The sequence below is a fragment of the Notolepis coatsorum genome (genome assembly GCF_963971535.1).
Source record: "Notolepis coatsorum genome assembly, chromosome: 1".
Lineage (NCBI taxonomy): Eukaryota > Metazoa > Chordata > Actinopteri > Aulopiformes > Paralepididae > Notolepis > Notolepis coatsorum.
This window is the reverse complement of record NC_140165.1, coordinates 28,974,556-28,993,107: the sequence shown is the minus strand read 5'-3', so window position 1 is coordinate 28,993,107 and position 18,552 is coordinate 28,974,556. Positions and strand designations below refer to the sequence as shown.

Below are 18,552 nucleotides of genomic sequence, written 5' to 3'. Positions count from 1 at the left end.
CGTGTACAGTGTATGTGTTGTGTGTGTGCTCATGTGTGCTTGTGCGTGGAGAGTTCAGTGTTCAAGGCTCTGATGGCCTGGGGGAAGAAGCTGAGCCTAAGTCTCTCTGTCCTCGTTACTGGTGCTCGCAGGCGTTTTCCTGACCGCAGCAGCATGAACAGGCTGTTGTTGGGGTGGTGAGGGTCTTTCATTATCCTGCAGGCTCTGGATTTGCACCTCTTGTTGTATAGGACCTGCAGGGTTGGTAGTGCAATACCCGTGGCACGCTCGGCTGAGCGCACCACTCTCTGTAGGGCCTTCTTGTCCTGTGCCGTGCTGTTGCCATATGTTACTCTATCAATAATAATAACACAATGACAGGTGAGATATATGTATATAAATAATAATAACAATGACAGGTGAGACATGTTACTCTATCACAGGCCATGTGAGCGGATCGGAGCGTGAGCGGCGCGGGGCGCGGAGCGGGCGGTTTTGACGTGAGCGAGGAGTGGGTTTTAAAATGGGTCGGCGCGACGTCCGGAGCGAGAGTTCTCCTCCGCTCCAATCCACTCCAGGTCGCTCACAGTGGTTTAACACTGTTGATGTAATATACATGCAGTACAATGCCAAAGCAACAGATGGCGATGTACAAACATGAAGGCCATTTTCAACCAATGAGAAGGGTGAACCTGTGATATCCGGTTCAGGCTTTGTCACTGTAGAGACGCCCACACTCACTCCTGTTAGAAAAAGTATCGACGCCATTGTTGTTGACGTTAGCTTACATGCTAACGTTAATGGCAGCGACCATAGCATTGTGGCTCGGCTAGCCTATCATCGCTTAATATAGCTAGTGAATGGATAAACAACGTTATTTAACATTGCAGAATGGGTACAATTACAATGCGGCTCAATACAAACAATTGTTAAGGGGCCTAGGGGGTGTAGACTGTTGTAGTTTGAGCTAATTTACACCATGCTCCAAAAAAAAATAAAAAATCTGCCGAGCGATCTGGCGCGGGGCTCGATTCAAGGTGAGCTGGGAGCGAGCGGAGAGCGACTTGGGGGCGGGGTCAACATGATCGATTAGCGGAGCGGACCAAGCTTTAAAGAGCGAAGAGCGGATTTCTCGGCCGCGCCGATCCGCTCACGTGGCCTGCTCTATCAATAATAATAACACAATGACAGGTGAGACATGTTACTCTATCAATAATAATAACACAATGACAGGTGAGACATATATTACTCTATCAATAATAATAACACAATGACAGGTGATATATATATATATATATATATATATATATATATATATATATATATATATATATATATATATATATATATATATATATATATATATATATAGATCTATAGATAATAATAATAATAATAATAATAATAATAATAATAATAATAATAATAATAATAATAATAATAATAATAATAATAATAATAATAATAATAATAATAATAATAATAATAATAATAATAATAATAATAATAATAATAATAATAATAATAATAATAATAATAATAATAATAATAATAATAATAATAATAATAATAATAATAATAATAATAATAATAATAATAATAATAATAATAATAATAATAATAATAATAATAATAATAATAATAATAATAATAATAATAATAATAATAATAATAATAATAATAATAATAATAATAATAATAATAATAATAATAATAATAATAATAATAATAATAATAATAATAATAATAATAATAATAATAATAACACAATACCCTCGATATTGTTTTCATTACATTCTCACAAACCACAGTGGAGGCGAGCAGCAAGGTGCCAAACTGCTGATTGGGAGCCGTCAGGGGTTAAGTGTCAAGGACAGGCTGCCGGGAGAAGCCAGAATCGAACCGGGAACTTTCAGATCACCAGACGACTGCTCTATACCTCCTGAGCCACTGTCACCCCCGTTTCTTTATGATATGTATGATGTGGTGATTAATCTCTTTACTACTCTGTCAGCTGGGGACAGAACGATAGGGACTACAACACCAGGACAGAGAACTACAACTAGACATGACAAATTACATTAGCAGCGCCTGATCAGGGCACAAACATAGACCCACACACAAGGGGTGTAGTTCGTTTACTGTGGTGAGAGCAGAGTAACAGTCCAGAGTCTATTAGCTCTCTGTAAGCAGAACTGAAAAACAGATGGCTTACCTGAAGGGAAGTAACAAACAATAAAAATAATTGCATTTACTGAATCATGATGGTTGACCACCAAACGGCTCCAAGGAAATAGGCTTTTAAGACAAGCAGAGGACGGATGAGGTTAAAAGATGACTAGGACTGTTTAAAATAGCGTTGGAGGAAATTACGAGAGCCATGGAATGGAGGAACTAGGTTAATAATTACCAGCTGTGGTTACAAGCAAAACTTCTGAAAGCACAAGGCAGGAAATCCATTGTAAGAACTCACCTTTAGAGCAATGCTATAAAGAACTGCAAAATGGACAGAAAATGACTATAACCACTCGTGAGAGAGCTGAAAATAGAGCCATTAGTAATAATTCAAACAGACAATGATCTCAATATAAAAGTTATCATTTAGGAAAACCAGAGACACAGTGATAATACATTTTCAGGTTGTCAATAATTACAATAAACCTTATCCACAAAGAAAATAACTGTCTAGAATATGGATATGTGTTAATCTAGAAACTACAATAACTAATGGATGTATAACATGCTTCCTAAACTGTTTTCAGCTGAAAAAGAACAGTAAAAAGAAAAGTGTCGATGTGTTGGTATTTAAGTATTATGACCTAATCTGCTAATTCTAAATATAAAAGAAGGAGATCCAACCGTGTAATTGTGTAACTTAGATTATCTTAAAGAAATGGGTTAAGTTGACCCAAGACGAGGCCACGTGGTGAGCTGATAGGCCACGACGCCTACAAGCATCATCACCCGACGATGAGGTGGGAGGCGTGGCTTTGAGCTTAAAGGAACGACACGGAGAAACAGCCAGGACACACGACGAAACGAGACGGAAGAAGAACACTACACTCCAGACGCCGTCATCGATAAAGATTGAAATTTCTCACGCAGCTTACTTGATTGAACCTTGTTATTATTATATCCAGCTTAATTCGACAACTTGTGAAGACACGTACCGTTTTTGTTATTAGACGATCATAGCGAGAGACCTTGTCCTAGTGGCTTTCTGTTGGGCTCAACAAAGATTAGTGCAAGTTTTAGGAGAATCATTAAAGCTCCTGGCATTTATGCACTAAGTCGTTGTCCTACGTCTTTCTTGAGCTGCATGCCGACACCTGCATCTAAGACCGGTGGTCTAAAACACACGCAGAGTAGGACCTTAGGTTTAGATTCAGCCTCCACTAGTACGACATAGCCCTTCTTCAGAGACGACAGAAGCCTTAAAGAAAACTGTAATGTACAGGGCAATGTCCTACTGGAATAGACTTCCACAATATTTGGTTTCAATTACCAGTAAGGTGGGATTCAAGAGGAGACTAAGAGTGGCTGTAATGCAGAAAGAGATTGATTTTGGTTGGGTCTAATATAGGGATGTCCCGATCCGATCACGTGATCGGGATCGGGGGCCGATCAAGTGATTTTCAGATCGGGATCAAAAAAATAAAAATAAAAAATCTGGATTATTATATATATATATTTTTTAACAATTTTTTTTAATTCAACAAACATGACCATGTTCACGTCTTAAACTCATACTGAGGCCTTAGTTTTGGTTTTAAATTGCATATCATCATTCATTTATTTATTGTCACAGAGCAGAAGAATGTTGCCAAAAAAAAACGCATTTCCTTTGATTTAATTATACATCAAATGATTTATGTCAAGGATGAGGGACATCCACTAGTCGCAGAACTTGCAGTCACCTGATTTTTACAGACGATGGCGCCATTGCTCTCATGAAGCAGCAGGTTGGAGGCGGAGTTTTTAGATTACTCTGGTTGCAATGCCTCGCTTGAATGAAGTTAACTTTTCTCCTGGATAACGTCAACATTCAGGGTGAATGTAATGTGAGAAATTGGGATGGGAGAAAAAAAGTATTATTATTATTATTTTTTTTATAATAATTATTTTTTTATTGGATCGGGAAAGATTGGTATCGGTAGATACTCAAAATCACATGATCGGGATCGGATTGGGAGCAAACAAATTTGATCGGGACATCCCTAGTCTAATCTGTGTCTAATGAATTGGTTCTTGTGTTGGGTTATGTGTTGATTTGGAATGTCTTTGTCTAGTGGTTATGAGGAGTATTAGAGTATTAGTGTATGGAATGTCGTGCTGTTTTTGAGCAAATTGATATTTGATTTGGTCTATGTTTGTATATTTGTTATTGTTCTATATTAGAACATTTGGCATACATATTTGTTTGTTTGATTTTGATTGGTTTAATGTTCTATAATTGTTTGTATATTTTATTGGTGTTTTTTTTTATATTTGTTTTGTTTTTATGTTGTTTTATTGATTATTCTTGTTTAATTTTTATATGTTTGTATCCAGACCCCAGGAAGAATAGTCGCTGCTGAGGCAGTGACTAATGGGGATGTGAAATAAAGAAATAAAGAAATAAACGTTAAGTGACCTGTGTCTAATACTCTTGTAATCCTTCTCAAGAGCTGCCATGTCCTCTCTGGCTTCAGAGAACTCTCCCTCCTCCATGCCCTCACCCACATACCAGTGCACAAAAGCCCGCTTGGCATACATGAGGTCAAACTTGTGGTCAAGCCGAGCCCAGGCCTCAGCAATAGCTGTGGTGTTGCTCAACATGCACACAGCCCTCTGGACCTTGGCCAGGTCTCCACCAGGGACTACGGTGGGGGGCTGGTAGTTGATGCCAACCTTGAAACCAGTAGGGCACCAGTCAACAAACTGGATGGTGCGTTTGGTTTTAATGGCGGCAATGGCACTGTTGACGTCTTTGGGCACCACATCACCACGGTACAGAAGGCAGCAGGCCATGTACTTGCCGTGGCGAGGGTCACATTTCACCATCTGGTTGGCCGGCTCAAAGCAGGCGTTGGTAATTTCTGAGACGGTTAACTGCTCGTGGTAAGCCTTCTCAGCTGAGATGAATGGGGCATAGGAAACCATAGGGAAATGGATACGAGGATATGGCACCAAATTGGTCTGGAACTCTGTCAGATCAACATTGAGAGCACCATCAAAACGAAGGGAGGCGGTAATTGAGGACACAATTTGGCTAATAAGCCTATTGAGGTTGGTGTAGGAGGGACGCTGAATGTCAAGGTTCCTACAGCAGATATCATAGATGGCCTCATTATCGACCATGAAAGCACAGTCAGAGTGCTCTAGGGTGGCGTGTGTGCTCAGGATGGCGTTGTAAGGCTCCACCACAGCGGTGGACAACTGAGGAGCTGGGTAGATGGCGAACTCCAGCTTGGACTTCTTGCCATAGTCAACAGACAGGCGCTCCATCAACAGGGAGGTGAAACCAGAGCCTGTACCACCTCCAAAGCTGTGGAAGACCAGGAAGCCCTGAAGGCCAGTGCACTGGTCAGCCTGAGGAGAAAGAGGGGAACACTGGTCAATAAAACCATTTTCACATTTAGATATATCAATTAGATATTATTCATCTCTGCTGTGGTACTCACCAATTTACGCATCCTGTCCATGACCAAGTCAATGATCTCTTTGCCAATGGTGTAGTGTCCACGGGCATAGTTGTTGGCAGCATCCTCCTTGCCAGTGATCAGCTGCTCAGGGTGGAACAACTGGCGGTAGGTTCCACTGCGGACCTCATCTGAGGGGAAAGATCAAGTATCAAGTTAAATGAGAGCTAATGAAAGCAGGGCCACCTCAGGGGGTGTGCGAGCAGTGCGGTCGCACAGGGCCTCGCGGGAAGGGGGGCCTCGCAAAAATAATAATAAAAAGAAAAAAAAATTATTTTGAATTTTTTTGCGAGGCCCCCCTTCCCGCGAGGCCCTTTTTCATCACAGACCTAAAATCTAGTTTTGCTTATATGCTTATATATTTCACATTAGACACGTTTGTAGAATGTGTCTGACTTGTTCCTGGGTCTGCACCTGGGTCACTATTGGAGCTCTGGGGCTCTGCAGCAGACATACTATTGGTTTCAACGAAGGTAGTGGTTACTTACATCATGTGTAGTACGCCGGCGCGCGTCAACTGCGTTTGACTATTTCGCGCGTGCAGCTTTTGACTATTATGCTTAGTTATGCCAGCCAAGACGAAGAGGTCGGTCATTATCAGTCGGTCGGTCACCAAGGAACGTTGACGAAAGGCCTCTCGCTGGCGGGACAAATGGCCGGAGCCTTGTCATGGTGATGTCGGTTAGTAGCTAGCTTAGCTAAAGGCTAACTAGCGTTAGCTAACCTAGAGACAGCGCATCATGCGCATGCAGCCAAGATGAAGAGGATGGTCGTTTGGCAGATGAACTTCGTCAACTCCACGCGGTTGTCTCCATCCTCTTGGACGTTTGGTGAGTTTTTAACCTATTCTATTAACTCTATTCTATTCCCGCCGTGGACATCTCTCTCTCTCTCTCTCTCTCTCTCTGGAGCTAAACTGGCCGACTAGCTGTTGTAGTACTACTAGTAGCTAACGGTGTGTGGCCTGGTGTCAGCACCTGTATGTAGCCGCATAGCTTGCTTCTGCGTTAGCTAATGGTTAGCGATAGCCTGGTTGAGCTAACTGTTAGCCAGTTAGCTGTTTAGCTACGACGTTAGCTGCCGGCTGCGCTCGGCTGGGAACGTTCGTTTGATGCTATCAGTTAGCCTAGAGACTAGTTAGCTGTTAGCTTGTGCTACGACCATTGACATTAGCCGTGAGAATAGCAGGGGGTTCTGGCACTCTGACTACGACATCATCTTTGACAGAAGATGTAGTCGGGCCTGCACCATGACAAGGCTCCGGCCATAGCATAGCTTTTTGTCCCGCCAGCGAGAGGCCTTTCGTCAACGTGGAGACCTGTGTTGCGGCCTTTCGCCCTGCGTTCCTTGGTGCAGGTAAGATTAATGAAAATGTCATGACATTACCCCACTCTTCCTTCCTTCCCCTCCCGAATGTTTTGTTAATAACGATGTTTTTTTCCAGGCAAAACATATGTTACTTCACAACATTTGGAGATACGACATGACATGTGCTGTGTGTGAATTCATTGTCTTGGTCGTTTGTGTAGCTTGGGTAGCGTTGGGCCGTTGGCCAAAGCTGTGTGTGGCCTGGTGTCAGTAGCCTACCTGGCTAGCCTTTAGCTGATGTCGGCCAAATGGCTCCTTGCTGCTTTGTTTTCTCTGGTATAGACCCTCTTCTCTTTGGATTTAAGTGTTGATCTTTGTCCTTTTGGATCTATGTATATTCATGTTGCCTTTGTGAAGTTATCTTTTCCTTCTGTTTTGTTCTTTCATTAAAAGTTGAATATCCTTTAGGGGGTCATCTTTGCTTATCTCTCTCATACATGCTCTCTCTCTAACACACACACACACACGACAAACACACATGCTCTCTCGCTCTCGCTCTCTCTCTTTCTAACACACACATAGAGCTGCCGCGGTATTGATATTTTCCTTACCGCACGAATTTGCGAAATATTTCCTACCGCGGCGGTTATTACCGCACAGTGCGCACACAAAAAAAAAAAAAAGTTTGAATGCATTTTTTTTTTTTTTAGTAGTCTACTCTTATGGCTGCCTCTAGTCTAATGGCGCTTTTCCACTGCATAGTACCTACTCGACTCGACCCGCTTTAGGCACCTGGTACTTCGTTCCTTTTCCACTGCAGCCAGGTACTACTCCGTTTGTCTCCGTGTAGGGATGCAGGCGGTGCCGCTCGCTTGTGTACACTGAAAGCTCCGTGCCATAGATGTCCGAGGGCTTGCAGCAAGCCAGAGTTTAACACAGTTTCAATCAATCAATCAATCAATCAATAACAACATTAACCAGACTCTCGTTGCGTCTATTCTGCCAAAGCTAACGTTACCTCTCATTGTGTATTCTACCAAGCAAACCCGGGTTTAGCGTTACCTCTCGTGTATATCGGCTGATGGTAGTAGGCTAATAACAACAACAAACTTAACACATCAGCGATCTTGTTGTGACACTAAACTCTCCGCTCGGTGGTAAATTGGGTTGATGTCGGTTTTGTTTCATCAATAAATAAGGCAGAATACACAGTGAATCCATTCTTTTTTGTTTATTGCACTTGGTTGTGTCGCAAACAAATCCTGAATGAAATGCATCCTTAGCGAGGCAGTAAAGATGGCGGCGCGGCGTTCTGTTTTTGTTCAGACTAGAGGCTACAAAGTGTGACGCGTCTCTCTTCTGACCAGTCAGTGGTCTGCAATGTTTCACATGACTTTTCTGGTACCACTTCTACCCAATAGGGTCGCTTGGAACCGAGTAGGGTATATCTGCAGAGCCGCAAGCCGCAAGCCAACTTTATTATTATGATAAAAAACAGCGGTGACGCGGTATTCAGCCTAACTCTGCGGTGAGCATGATGCAACAGCGATACCGCGGTAATGCGGTTATCGCGGCAGCTCTACACACACAGTCTGCCTATGGCGGCCTTTCTCAATGGCTAGGCTGTGCTCGCTGAGTCTGTACCTAGTCAAGGATCTTCAGTCACAGTGCTCAGGTATTCTGCCACTGTGTACTCTCTGTTTAGGGCCAAATAGCATTTCAATTTCTTTCCAATGTGTCTCTCTCTCTGTACACTGTATATTGACTGTAGAACGGGAGCTCTCTCTCGCTCTCTCTCTTGCTATATGTTGACTGTATCATGCCCAGCCTCGGGCAGCGCTATTATTTAAGAATATGTTGACTGTATGAAAAAAAATAAAAAATTATATATATATATATATATATATATATATATATATATATATTTTTTTACCTTTTGGGGGGGGGGGGGGGGGGGGGGCTCGCGTTTAAATCTCGCACAGGGCCTCGCATTTCTCCCAGGCGGCCCTGAATGAAAGCATTTGAGTACAATACCTGTATGTTTATCACATTTTAAAAAGGAGCTTACCGATGACAGTTGGCTCCAGATCTACAAACACAGCCCTGGGGACGTGTTTGCCAGCTCCTGTCTCACTGAAGAAGGTGTTGTAAGAATCATCTCCTCCTCCGATGGTCTTGTCGCTGGGCATCTGTCCGTCCGGCTGGATGCCATGTTCCAGGCAGTAGAGCTCCCAGCAGGCATTGCCGATCTGGACACCAGCCTGACCAACGTGGACCGAGATACATTCACGCTGGAAGAAAAGGATATTTTAATTGTTTTGTAAAACTATTGTTACAAGTTACAAGAACAAAAACAAAATTCCAACTGTGTCAATTTAAACTACCTCAATTACTACCCTTTAACTACTACCCTTTAGTAACAAACAAGTAAACTAATTACCACTCCCCCTCCTTCGGTTTGGGCTGGGTAGCTTTTATTTTAACTACCAAAGTAGTTAATCTCATCAGTGTCCCGTGAGCCAGTAAATTAGTTTGTTCCAAGATACATTTCTTTGGTATAATCACAATCCAAAATGTAACAACGCCTCTGATTGACTCACACGCACATGACTCAGCAAAGTAAGGTATCGTTTTGGCATCTGTATCGTACATTTTCAAAACGATACCAAGCCTTAATATGCATCTCCGTTTAATACCCGTCTAGTGTGAACCCAGATGTTCCAGTGTGCTTCTTTTTGTTATGGCTCACTTAAAGGAAAACTCCAACATTTTGGGAAATTAGCTTATTTAACATCTTCCCTGGAGTTAGACAAGAAGATACATAGCTTTTTTGTCTCTGTGCGTGCATTTAGCTTAGGGAACAGTCGCTCCGTTAGCATAGCTTAGCTTCATCACTGGAAGTGAGGCAGATCCGGAGCCTTAGTGTATAGTTTGATTGATTGATTGAAAAGTTTATTAACAGATTACAGAATACACTCCAAATACAACTCCAAAACGTTCATGTAAACATGTTGTGACCTGTGTATTCACCACGTGGAGAAATAAAAAATAATTGAATTAGACAATTACGTTTTATAACATATTTTATAAGTCATAATATGACTTATAAAATACGTTTATTTATTTTGACAACCCCAGAAAGGAAGTCATTATATATTATGTCAAAATAAAAGTGCAACGTTTATAGCAGCGGAAAACGTTTATTTTGTACATTATCTAAAGTTAACACGAACCTAAACTAACTTTAGGTTAGTTGTAACGTTAGTTTAGGTTCGTGTTAACGTTAGATAATGTACAAAATAAACGTTTTCCGCTGCTATAAACGTTGCACTTTTATTTTGACAACCCCAGAAAGGAAGTCATTATATATGCTTTACGATCCTGATCTGTGTTAGCTCCGGTTAGCTCAGAGCGTCCGGTATATAACAATACCAGCCATTGGATTACTGTTTTCTAAATTGGGGAGGCTTTTAATCGTCAAGGTAAGAGGATTTCAAGTCATGGAATCCATAAACTTCAATCGGTTCGGATCTTTTGAATGAATGAGAATGTAAACAAACACAGCGTCACGTTGAAATCACTGGCTGTGCTCAGAGAGGAGTGGTTGGGCCAAAAAATTGTTCAGAGTATATTTGCTTATAAAACGTAATTGTCTAATTCAATTATTTTTTATTTCTCCATGTGGTGAATACACAGGTCACAACATGTTTACATGAACGTGTTGGAGTTGTATTTGGAGTGTATTCTGCAATCTGTTAATAAACTTTTCAATCAATCAATCAAACTATACACTGTAAGGCTCCGGATCTGCCTCACTTCCAGTGATGAAGCTAAGCTATGCTAACGGAGCGACTGTTCCCTAAGCTAAATGCACGCACAGAGACAAAAAAGGTATGTATCTTCTTGTCTAACTCCAGGGAAGATGTTAAATAAGCTAATTTCCCCAAATGTTGGAGTTTTCCTTTACGGTATTTATAACTCATCCCCTGCAATCTATTGTTTTCTATTATGATGTATTGTGTGTCAGCAATGCTCATGTGGACAGAATGTCCTGGTATTGGTTAGCTGAACCTCTTGGCAGATATTAATAGCAAGGCGCTGCCAACAAAGCTCTTGATGAACAACCCGGTGGTCAGTGTCGGCGCCATGGGGTGGCATTCGCGGGCCATGCTCCCCCAGATGGCGCACTGTGCCCCTCCAAACGTCATGGGCAATTATTATATTTCATACTGTTTAATTTGTGTGTGTGTGTGCGCGAGACGCGAGTGTGTTTGTGACGTGAGAAAGAAAGAGCGAGCGAATTGGAGACGAAATCGCGCGTGTCCGAGTGTGTCTGTGTGTGTGTGTTACCTGGGTTGGAAGCACACAGGGGCAAAGCAGCCTGCGATTCTCAACCAATAAAAAGTGTTTAGGGGCGGGACTCTGCCGCGTAATCGTTCAACTAGAGACACAGTGAGCGAATATTTGAGGGGGGAACGACATCGCTGCTCAGTTCACTGTCGCTCGCGGCAGCCGGTAGGTCAGGATTGAAACGAATACATTTTAAAAACTTTTTATCGCTCGCTCGCTCGTGTCGCTCTATGTCAGGAAGGGGTGTGCGCAATCATGTTTTGAAATGTGTGTTGGTTTGCGGGAAATTCGTGAAGCCTATATTTTATTTAGGGAATGTATGCCCCCCCCCGAAATTACCATATGCCCCCACGTTAAATGGGTTCTGGCGCCGACTCTGCCGGTGGTGCTTGTTCCATGTTTTTGTAAAAATACAATAAATAAATAAAATAAATAAAAAACTCCTTTGTTCACTCTTTTAAAAGGATCCATCTGTTAAAGTTAGAGGTTCTATGTAGGATTGCAAGTAACTGTCTAACTGCATATATAACTGTTTCCAATAGAGGGCGCTCTAGGCGGAGCCACTCATGCTACCACCAGGTGGCAAGTATTTAAAGAGATGTCTCCTCCCCCTCTACCTCTTTCCCACCTGCCTCTCACCGAGAGGAGAGCTCTTGTACTGCTGCTTACCATGTGAATAATAAACCATGCCAAAGGCTAAAGATAGAAACCATGCCTCTTAACCACATTATTGTCGCCCCATAGCCAGATTCTGTCAACAGGTTATGGGCCCAGATCACGCCGGGGCGAAATAATAAGGGTAGCAAGTTTAGCTGAAGTATAGGCTAGGTTAGCGCCGGGAGCACCGCGTGGCTAGACGCTAGGCCAACAAGAGCTAAAGCTACGCCTACCATCAACCAAGAGGATGGCGACCAAGGGAAGGAGCAAATGGCCCTCATTCAATGGAAAGGCAGAGGACTACGAACTCTGGGAAGAGCGCATGTTATGCTGCATGCACGGTGTGGGACTGAAGACGACGATCTTGACGGCCCCCATGGGAGACCTGACGGCGGAAGCACAAGCCCTGGACGACAAGCGTAATGCAGACGCATACTGTGAGTTAGTGCCACTGCTCGACGACACAAGTTTGGGGCTAATATTTCGCGACACTAAAGACAAAGGCCGAGAAAGCCTGGGGGTGTTGAGAGAGCATTATATCGGGCAAGGAAGACCGCGAGTCGTGGCCCTCTACATAACACTAACAGCACTGAGGAAGGGGCACACCGAGACTGTGACCGAATACGTCATCAGAGCTGAGCAGATCATGACGGCATTGAAGAGTGCAGGAGAAGCGCCAAGCAATGGGCTAATGATGGGGATGGTGATGAGAGGACTACCGGAGCTGTACAAACCGTTCACACTCCTGGTAACACACGGTTCAGCGGACATGACGCTGGGAAAGTTCAAGGCCAAGTTAAGATACTTCGAGGCCTCAGAAGATACCCACCCAGCCGCCGCAGAGGTGGGAGAGAGGGTGCTGAAGGCCAGAGTGACGCCAAGGGAGAAGACCATGCCCATGGCGGAGCTGGCGTGTTGGCGATGCGGATAGAAAGGCCATCAGAGAGGCGACTGCACAGACTGTCTGGTGTAGCTTCTGCAAATCCACGGGGCACACAGAGAGCGTGCATGAAGAAACACGACCAGAGCGCGCAATACGCGCATGGACAAGATGACGGCCATGGACGAGACGGCGGTTACGGACAAGATGGCAGCTGTGGACAAGATGGCGGCAGCGGACAAGATGGCGGCGACGGTCGACATGAGGCGGATCGAGACGACGCCCGGAGAGTAACGGGACAAGACTTCGCTTTCGGGGCGCGGACAGCGTGCGTCGCCAGGCCGGCGCAGCTGCAGCGGGCCCAGAGGAAGGGACTGATCGTGGACACAGGTGCGTCGTCCCACATCATCAACAACAGGAGTCGGTTCAAGAACTTTGACAACACTTTCCGCCCGGAGACACAGCATGGAGCTGGCAGACAGGAAGCACACCTACAGGTTGGCGCAAGAGAGAGGAGACGCACAGGTATGCCTCACAGACAGTGGGGGGGCGCCGGTGTACAGTGACGTTAAAGAACGCTCTCTACGTACCATCGTTCCCACAAGGACTATTCTCTGTAATAGCTGCTACTGCGAACGGTGCCAAAGTATTCTTCGATAAAGGTAAAACATTTCTTGTAAAGCCAGACGGTACACAGTTTAACATAAATATGTACAGTACCAGAGAATGTATTATCTGCAAACAGAGTGTAATGACAACGACAAGTGTAATGATAATAATGATATGTGTAGCGTGACGGTCAGTCACGATATTCAGACATGGCATGAGATTATGGGTCATTGTAATTACGAGGATTTACTGAAACTGCAAGCAGTGACAGAAGGCATGCACATTGAAGGTGAAAAGCGTAGACCTGACAAAGAATGTGTAGTGTGCAAAACGGGGAAGTTTACTCAATCGAGAAACAGTAAAAAAAAGTAAAGGTACCACTTGCGCTAGTTAACACGGATCTATCCGGTCCAGTAAGCAACGAGTCCATAGGAGGCTTTAGATATGTAGTCTTTTACAGATGTGTGCACAGGTGCAGTGTTTGTTTACTTTCTCAAAGCAAAGAGTGACACACTCCAGGCCATGGAGAAATTCCTGGCAGACGTAGCCCCTTATGGTAACGTAAGATGCTTGAGGTCCGACAACGGAACCGAGTTCACAAACAGGGAGTTCTGATCACTGTTGAGAAGGAACAAGATAAGACACGAGACGTCATGTCCATATCCCCCACACCAGAACGGAGTGGCAGAGAGGGAATGGCGCACACTTTTCGAAATGGCTAGGTGTAAGCTAGTAGACAGTAACTTACGAGCCTATGGCATTATGCGGTGCAAGAAGCCGCTTACACCAGAAACAGGTGCTTTAATAAGCACACGGGCACCACCCCGTATTTAGCACTGACAGGAAAGAAGTGTAATCTAGCTAGAATGCACCAATTTGGATCAGTGTGTCATGCTTACCTGCAGGACAGGGGAAAGCTCGAGTCCAGATGTGAAAAAGGACTCTTTGTAGGGCACGACAAAGGAAGCCCCGCTTTCCTAGTTTATCATCCCAGTAAAGGGAGAGTGCAGAAACACATGCTAGTCAATTTTGTCACAAAGACAACATGTGAGAGCGAGACACAGACAGAGGAGCCAGAGCTGGACTCCAGAGTAAAGTGTGAAGAAACAGAGACACCTCAGCCCAGTGTACTTAGCACGGTCGTGCAGACAGTCAGCCACCCCCAGAGGGCGATGACGAGGAGCACCCGAGGGTGACGTCACGTGCCCCAAGCAGTGGGAGGTATCCCTCAAGGGAACACAAACACCCAAAGTATCTGACAGACTATGCCCGGAGAGAAAGTGACGAGGATGACAGTACACTTACCACCATTGATTACTGCTACAGAGCAGTCAGTGGGGTACCTCGGATCTTTAGAGGCCATACTGTCCCCTGAATCAAGTAAATGGGAGAGGACAATGGGTGAGGAGATGAGGTCCCTAGAGGACAACCACACCTTTACTCTAACCAAGTTACCAGAGGGCAGACAGACAGTGGGAGAGAAATGGGTGTATTCAATCAAGGAGGGTATTGAAGGCCACGACAAGTACAAAGCAAGATTTGTAGCTAAAGGTTACAGTCAGAGGGAGGGGATAGACTACGGTGAAACATTCTCCCCCACAGCCAAACTGACAGATGTAAAAATGTGCAGAGAAGCTGTGGATAGCCTCATTTATTTGACAACATGTACGCGCCCCAACCTATGTTTTGTAGTGAGCAAATTGTCACAGCATTTTGCTGACCCCACAGAGGAGCTGGATTACAGCAAAACATGTTTTTCGTTATCTCAAAGGTACAGCAGATAAACAGCTGTGTTTCAGAAAGAGCAGCGAGGGCTTAGGACTTAAAGCCTACAGTGATGCAGGCTGGGCAGCTGACACCACAGATAGAAGAAGTACCACAGGATATTGTGTGAGTTTGAACACAAACAGCTCACTGGTTTCGTGGAAAACAATGAAGCAGCCCACAGTGGCACTATCAACTTGTGAAGCAGAATATATGGCTCTAGCTATGACAATACAGGAATGTATTTATCTAGAACTGCTCGAAGGGATGGATACCTATGTATATAAGAAAACTGTTGTTTATGAGGACAACCAGGGAACCATTGCGATTGCAAGAAACCCTGTCTGCTGACAGAGATGTAAACATGTCGATATAAAATATCATTTCATCAGATGTCATCAGAGAAGAAAGAATGACATTGATTTATTGTCCAACAGACAACATGGTAGCAGACGCTATAACGAAACCGGCTTCCAAACTGAAATTGAAAAGATTTGCAGAGGTCATGTTTGGTGTGTAAATATTGACTGCCATATTCTTTTTGATGTTCTGAACTGTATTATTTTCTTTGTAATTTTGTTTGAAGAAGTTATACAGTGTGCTAGACATAACTGTTTATACTAGAGGGCGCTATAGGCGGAGCCGCTAATGCTACCGCCAGGTGGAGGGTATTTAAGGAGATGTCTCATCCCCCTCTATCTCTTCCCCCTCTACCTCTCACAGAGGAGACCTCATGTGCTGCTGTACTATGAACCAATGCAAATAATAAACCATGCCGATTAAGGGCTCAAGGTAGAAACCATGCCTCATGACTATATTATTGTCGCCCCATAGCCAATTCTGTCAACACCATGGATCCTTCTCAAAGTTAACCGCTGATTCATAACTGATCTGAGTGATTGAATTCTAATAATCACCATGTTTCTGAAGTTAGCTTCGAAAGTGAAGAAGATTGAGAGGAAGAGGCTAAATTAACTCTCACAGGTAGAAGATACCTGTCAACCCTCCCGTTTTTCCCAGAATTCTCCCGTTAAAATAGTTTCCCGTATTTTTCCCGTTTTTTATTTAGTTATACAAAATGGGTGCTATTCCCCTCGTGACAACAGGTGGCAACAGTGTAGATTAGAATGTTAGCAGAGGAAATCAGAATGGAAGAGGGTTGCTGACAAACTGTCGGGCAAAGTGGGGTTGTTCCCGGAGAGCTCACTCTCGGCCGTGGTTTCTCAGTGTATAATGTATGGTGCAATCCCTCAACATGCAAGTAGGGTGAGACAACACCATTCTTTAGTCCAAATAATACCCTACTTTATACTATATTATTGTCATTCTTTTAATGTAAAGTCAGTCTTACATTGGCACTGCTTTAACGTTGCATTTACCCATAATCCATTGCTGTATTAGACCCATGTGCCAGTATAACTTTTGTAAAGTAATGAAGTGCAAATGTAAAGTTAATCAATACACAATGAAACAATATCTTTATCTATATCACATGTCAAAACTACTTTAATAAAACAAGATTTCCGTTTTTCATTTCTACTCATTCATCCAAAACAAGACAGCAATTCTACTTCTGCATGCACCGGGAGAATTGAGCTCATAGCACAGATTTGGAGTTGATAGAGGACATGGCTGTTCTTAGGATATGTTGCACAATAAAATAATGGAAATTAACATTTTTAACATTAACATTTAGTGTATGTTTAAAGTTGATACATTGAGGCGTGGTAGAATTTCACTTTATATTACAGCAGTATCCGTTTTTAAAGGAAACATGAAAAGATAAAACCTTTTACAGTTTTTCTCAATTGCTTTGGTGCATTTCTCAGAATTAAAGTTCTCATAACTGTTAGTGCATTTCTCAAAACAATTAGTACAAACTGCAAAACCTAGTTGATAACCTGCAGAAGCGTGTCACTTGCTCAAAATGGACAGTTCATTCCTCAAAAGCAAGTATTCATGTCAATGAAAGTGTCACTGTCATCAAAATGAAAAGTCCTGACACCATTGTTTATGAACAAGATAGTCAAATGGCGTTGTCATGTTTTCATTATGACAGATCACTCTGTAAGTGTTTTCCAATGCAAAAAAGTCAGATATTGGTGACACTACCTGAAAATGCTCAAGACAGCACTATACACTATTTGCATAGCCATTTGAAATCTACAGTTACACATTACTGTACACACGGTCAGGCCCGGACTGGCCATCGGGAGCACCGGGAGTTTTCCCGTGGCCTGGCCTGCACAGATTAAAAAAAAAATTATAAAAAAAAATATAATATAATTTTTTTTTTTTTTTGCCAGGCCATTGTTTCTAGTTGTGGCGGCGGCGCGGCGCGATAGTTAGATAACCTAGGTGGGTGGGGAACAACCAGGATTTCACTGTCTGCGACAGAGTTGGAGAACTATCTGACTCTCTCTCCCTCACGCGGATCACACACACACACAATGGAGCCGTGCTGCCGCTTGTGATTGGTGGAGGCGGGACCAGGCGATACAACTGATTGACAGCGGAGGCGGCTAATGGAAAGGCAGAAGGCACTCAGATGCAGAATAACAGCCAGGCAATGAGCCAGGTAGTGAGGGACTCGGGAGAGATACAGTAGAGCGAAAGTCAATTAACGTTGATGTCAAGATGGACAGTGGAAGAAAGAGAAAGGGTGGAGGAGAGAGGGATAAAACAAAAAAAAGAAAGGCCCTTACAGGAGAGAGTGGTTAACTGTATTATAATAGTAAATAGAAAAATATGTTGTGCTCTTGCTTTTTTCTTTTTGAAGGTGGAGAGAGTAGCATTGCTAGTGCCACAACAGTTTTATTTGAGGTCCATAACAGTACATTGTACTAAGCAATTGTTGGCTCATTAGTTTGTGATTCACATGCACTCAAATTCACCAGAATGCAGGAAATTAAGTCTTTGTAACAAAAAAAATCCTGGTGGGGGACCCCCAGACCCCCCGCTTAAAAAGTGGCCTGATTGGGGCTATATTTCGCGCTATATCTCCCGGTATGAATTATTTCCCCAGTCCGGCCCTGCACACGGTACACATTGTAATATTCCCTCCTTGTTGGTCTGGGACATCAATGGTTGCTCTCTGTCCAATGGGATTTCTTCCATGCGGTCTACCTTTTGCCAGATTGAAACCCGCCTCATGAACGTATAATGTGTGCAGCGGTTCCCTGGTACACGCTTTATCCCAGAAGAGAGAGAGATAAAAACTATAAACTTTTCCTGTGTAACATAATGCATTTTGGACAACATATTGTACAGTATGAACTGTCATGTAAGTGTACTGCATGGCACTACACAAAGTAACCAGTTTAC

At 43.3% G+C, this 18,552-nt stretch overlaps 1 protein-coding gene across 1 annotated transcript; it reads right to left on the bottom strand.

Annotated features, from left to right (window-relative positions):
• Positions 1-3,314: 3,314 nt before the first annotated feature.
• Positions 3,315-9,172, bottom strand: LOC311228630 (tubulin alpha-1C chain-like; the record flags this gene model as incomplete). Its single annotated transcript, XM_084314555.1, has 4 exons — positions 9,037-9,172; positions 5,643-5,791; positions 4,626-5,550; positions 3,315-3,328 (listed from the first exon to the last, which is right to left on the bottom strand). Exons 1-4 carry the CDS (start codon positions 9,155-9,157, stop codon positions 3,315-3,317), a joined length of 1,209 nt encoding a protein of 402 aa, XP_084170681.1. The 5' UTR covers positions 9,158-9,172.
• Positions 9,173-18,552: the final 9,380 nt, after the last annotated feature.